The sequence below is a fragment of the Opisthorchis viverrini genome (assembly GCF_000715545.1).
Source record: "Opisthorchis viverrini unplaced genomic scaffold opera_v5_30, whole genome shotgun sequence".
NCBI lineage: Eukaryota > Metazoa > Platyhelminthes > Trematoda > Opisthorchiida > Opisthorchiidae > Opisthorchis > Opisthorchis viverrini.
Window position 1 is genome coordinate 674,325 of NW_008751686.1, and position 4,918 is coordinate 679,242.

The 4,918-nt window shown below is 44.4% G+C and overlaps 1 protein-coding gene across 1 annotated transcript in view; it reads right to left on the reverse strand.

The window, feature by feature from the left end:
- Positions 1 to 3,690: 3,690 nt before the first annotated feature.
- T265_02450 (hypothetical protein) overlaps positions 3,691 to 4,918 on the reverse strand; it is a gene marked incomplete at both ends in the record, with an annotated part of 18,798 nt that continues 17,570 nt past the window's right edge. Inside the window, one exon of the mRNA XM_009166699.1 lies at positions 3,691 to 4,143. Coding sequence (XP_009164963.1) covers positions 4,027 to 4,143 — 117 coding nt within the window. The remainder of the gene's footprint in view (positions 4,144 to 4,918) is intronic.

Sequence of the window (4,918 nt, forward strand, 5' to 3'; positions counted from 1 at the left end):
ATTTGAATCTTTTCGAAGATCTGTGAAGAATGTAATACCGATTTCCAACAAAGAGCTAGCAGCTAAACAGTGCCTTCTGGTTTGCAAGCATATATCTACTTCAAATTTTTAGTCCATTTGTTTCAGTAAGGATTGTGCATTCACCTAGACTACAATTATGAAGGCAGGCAATCAGATAATGAAACTCTCGTCATTAGACTACCCCACACCATCCACGGCTGATGAACCTGAAAATCTTGAAGGCTTCAAAGGACCTCCAAAGGACGCCTTTATTTCATTCTCTATGACAGTTTGCTCATAATGCTTGCTCCGAAGTAAGGATTATCATGCATTACAACCATTTGACGTGTTCTGATAACACTGGGAAAGCGTCCAACATATAAACGCCTCAATAGTTCCGTCAATGAGTCCGTGTGACGGTATCATGGCCTGGAGCTGTCACCTTACCGTCAGGGTTGGGTTCCTGTTCTACAGTAATCCAGCGGGTTATACCGTTTGGAACACAGCTCCTTAAGGTTCAACCATGCTAGGGAGGCCAGAGAGTAGTCCGACGAAGAAGAGCGAGACTCTATACTGCCAGGAATCGTATTACAAGGTAGTTTGGAGATAAAGTCATACTGTCCTCTCGATAGGAGTGTGAGGAAAGAAAGGTGTTCCCCCCAGATGATCAACTTGACAAACTCAGGAGCAGCGACGCTAACTTCTTCCGTAAAAGGATGAATAAGAAAAAGTCGGCACTCAAAGCGCACACTTCGATTGTCCACATCACTGTATTGTGGGTCAGAATTTCGAGTCAAAAGACTCAAGGTGGCCCCCCTAAACCAGACCTTCTTCTTCGACCTAGACATCCGAAAAGTATCGTTCGCTCTTGCTAATCTTTGTTCACCGACCCACCTCCATACTATCTACTCACCCGTGGAGTGATGCAGTGTGATCAACTCTCTAAACCATCCCTGAAAAATAAACCAAATAAGCAATAACCTCAAAATCTGATCCAGCTTGCAGCCTTCAAGGTGTGTACTCAGTGTCAAATTGGGCAACAGACATTTCTTACTGAAACCTTGCTTTCCCTCTCTGTCGATGTGATTTGTCTCCAAAACACGCATTCAAGGCCGTGCATCTCAAGTTGATCAGGAGAAACTCAGATGTTCAACATTTCACTCTTCGGATTTCCGGTGATCCTGACGCAATGGTCCGTGGTATCTACAGTGTGGAAGTTGCACTCAGCCCCAAGGCTGAAAGATCCTTACTGTACTGGATCCCAGTGTGTTGTGCGGTTGTCCAACACAGTTAAGATCAATACAGTTCAATGAAGTGAACGGTGTTCATTCGTTTTAGCATACGCCCTGACAGACTGCAGTTCTGAGGCTGACAGGGACAGGTTTTATCGAGACTTGCCACAACCGTTTTGGTCAGCAAGAAAGACGGACATAGTAATTCTGGCGAGTGATATGAATGCCGAAGTTCGATGACCAAGTCTGGAAGTAGCACAAGTGGGTGGTAGATTTGGAGTCGATTCTCAGCGTACAGATAATAGGGAGTGAATGCTTCAGTTGTCTGCTGATCATCGTCCATTCCTGGTCAGTGCAAAATTCCAACACAGGCGCTTCCGTCGACCTACGTGAACTGCCAAAAGAAAGTTGTGGACTCAGTTGGACCATGTGGCTATTAGTTACCTTTTCGGGTACGCAACTTGACTTTGATCATGGCACTGTGTGGGCCTGGTTATTACCTCGCTTTTCTTCAGGATTAGAAGTGCGAAAGCTGAGCAGTTCCACTCGCTTTCGACAAGTTTCAGTAGCTAGAGAGTATCGAGCTGACCTGACTGGAAAGTTACTGGAAACACACAATGATCCAGATGGCGAAGACTGTTGGAAGGCTGAATGGAACCGGGCTGTAGAAGCTATGCTCTCAGCTTTCAGAACGAATTATCCAAGCCATCTGACTCGACCAAATGAGCACTTGATATCCTCGAGGTCAGCAGATCTTATTTCTGCCCAAAAGGCCATACCAGCAACTAGCGCCTGTGATTGAGTACGCAGAACCCTAAAAAACGGACAGTCAGAAGCTTGAAGGATGACAGAGGACGCAGGCGGATTGCAAAGGCCCAGGAGATGGAGAAGACTTTCGTTTCAGGTAAAAGCCTCGCCAAATTTCGGCTTATTCGATCAACCGGATAAAAGAAGGCAGGCGTCAGTGAAGTGACAAAAAAAACATAAGGGTAATTTAGTCCCTCAATCACCATATTGAGTGATGGTCTGAGCACTTCACCGAACGCTTCAGCTGGTCTCCTTCATCACAATAGCTGGAAGAACCGCGTGAGCCTGAATGGAATGTCCAAACAAGCCCACCATGAACAACAGAAGTCCAGAGTGAGATATCAATCTTCATGTACAACAAGGCCCCTGGCACGGATGGTCTGTAACCGAAGTATACAAAGGTAACGAGATCATGTTGGACGGTCCGCATACAGCAGAATATTTGGAACCAAAACCGAATGCCAGCCCAATGCAACTCCTAGATCTTCAGGTCTCCAAAAATGGCACAAGAACACCATGCGAAAATCATCGTGGCAGCAGCCTGGTACCTGTCAAATTGAAAGTGCTTCTAGCATTATTATCGGGAGAGAAAACTTCGTACGAATCAAGCCGGCTGAAGATGCACCGACGATAGCTTTACCTCGTAACTAATTCTTGAACAGCACAACCACTTCAAACACCTCACACTGCTTGTTTCTTTTGAACTGAACTCTGCTCTTGATTCTGTTGATCGTGGAAATGGTAGTATCTGATCAAAGGAGCCCATTCCAAATTTATTTTCGTTATCAGAGCACTGCACGCGGACTCATGTGGGTGGGTACGGGTAGATTGCAAGCTTTGACCGGAATTCAAGACGTCCAGTGGTGTGTAATAAAGCTGTCCCCTGATCTTTCCTTTTCAGCTTTGTTATTGATGTGCTGAGTGGAAGCGACCGAGAGATGGCGCGGTGGGTGTAAATTGAAACTCACTAACGTCCGCGTGGACACCCATAGCATCTTGGTTGCACAGGTCCGACAAACGGGGGTGTCCGTCATGAAGCAAGAAACCCAATGAACCTTGGTCAGGAAAAAAACACTATCGCGCTAACCTGTGTAAACTAGCCAGCCACCTACTCATAACAGAAACCTCGAAGCTCAACAGAGATCCGTGAGTTATATTCCGGTACATTTAGTCAAAAATGCTCAGTCCAACCAAAGACAGTTTGGTGCGGAGCCTGTAAGGCAAACTCCGTCCACCCGTCTAGCATACGGGAACAGCTGATGCCGTAAAAGAGTTAGAAATTCAGGTAATTTTGTAGGCCTTCTCTAACAGTGTATTTCACATTACTAGATGATGTGACATCATCGAGCCCTTGTTCTCCTAAGGAAAATTAAATAACGGAGCCAGTACGCGCTTTCTCCTACTGTTAGCACACTGCATAACCCGAAGTACTTGGGGATCACAAATGGGGTCTTCTTGAACGGAAAATGGTTCAAATGGTTTGGCTGATTAAGTTACAAATGGCTATAACAGTTGGGTTGGAAAAATCCTGGCCTACGAGGTCGAATTCCGTTGGAATTTAACGGTGTTTGCAATTGGCTAGAGAGGAGTAATTTGTTACGAGTCTTGATGGAATCGCAATGTGACTGCTGGATGAATAAACGAAAGTAAAGGGTACCTTACTTTATTTCACGATTTGTTAAAACCAAGGAATGGTAAAATTATGGACGAATAGAGCATCGTTTAACATGAAATTCAAATCCGATGGGATATTATCAACACCCAACGGTTCGTGAAGACAGGAAGTCGAGGTTGTGGTGTAAATACAAGAATATAATATACAAAATCATGAAACTGTGAGCGCATGGATGTCGAACATACACTGGTCAGCTATCGACAAGGAGCAAAAAGTCGACTTAAGTACAGCAAAAACCCGTAGAAATAGCCCGATTCAAGCAGGAAGCATCTTTGGAAACGATGAAAAATGCGAACTGGAAAGCAGGCATTGTTACGATGCAACCTCATAGGATTTGATCAAACGCTCAACCATACCGTCCTTCTCCACTAGATACAACATATCGGAAAGCGTTTGCTCCACTGCTGCACTTTCACGTCTGTCCGACATCTGAAAACAGCAGAAACATTAATGTTATTCAGAGACGTTTATCCCTAGAGCATTGAGTCACAAGCAACTGGACTATAACGTTGTACCTTTCACAGATTTATGGGTGGGTAAACACGACTACTTCAGAAAAATGGCGGCAACCATATTCTCTAGCCGTATCGTCCTTTTGTTTTGTTTTCCGTTCCTGGAAACATGGAAACACTCACAAAACAGTCTGAAGATTATGCTATGGGACAAGCTTTCTACGCGAAAATCAAAGCTATCTTGACAAACAGATCGCAATAAGCTCCACTATTCACGCAAATTTTTTCTCTTGGGGAACGTTTCTCGTGGAATGGACAACCCTGCGTTTGAAGAAGGAAAAGTCAGTGACTCGCTTGATGAGCAGAGTAAATGTACTCGAAAAAACCAAGCACAGTATATGTGTGCGTATAGAAAGTGGATTACAAACAGGGATCATTCCACGAAAGCTCTTTGAGCACTGTGTTCTGTGTATGGCAACATTCTGTTCCATTTCATTTGCCTATTTACATCTGACTGATAACTTTCATTTCCATTGATCAATCGTCTTGCAACATAAAAGTCCACAAAGAGGATTCAACAGCTTTTTTGAATTCGGCCACATATCCGAGAAATCAGCAAAAAAAGATGACCTCCACATAACAGTCCTAAAGCAGCCGGCAGGCTGTTACAGGCAAAACACACTTTACAGTTTTCTATAGAGGAGAATGTCGGTAGCTCAGGTAGCGTAGATGGTCGTTGGCTTGTTCGCTGA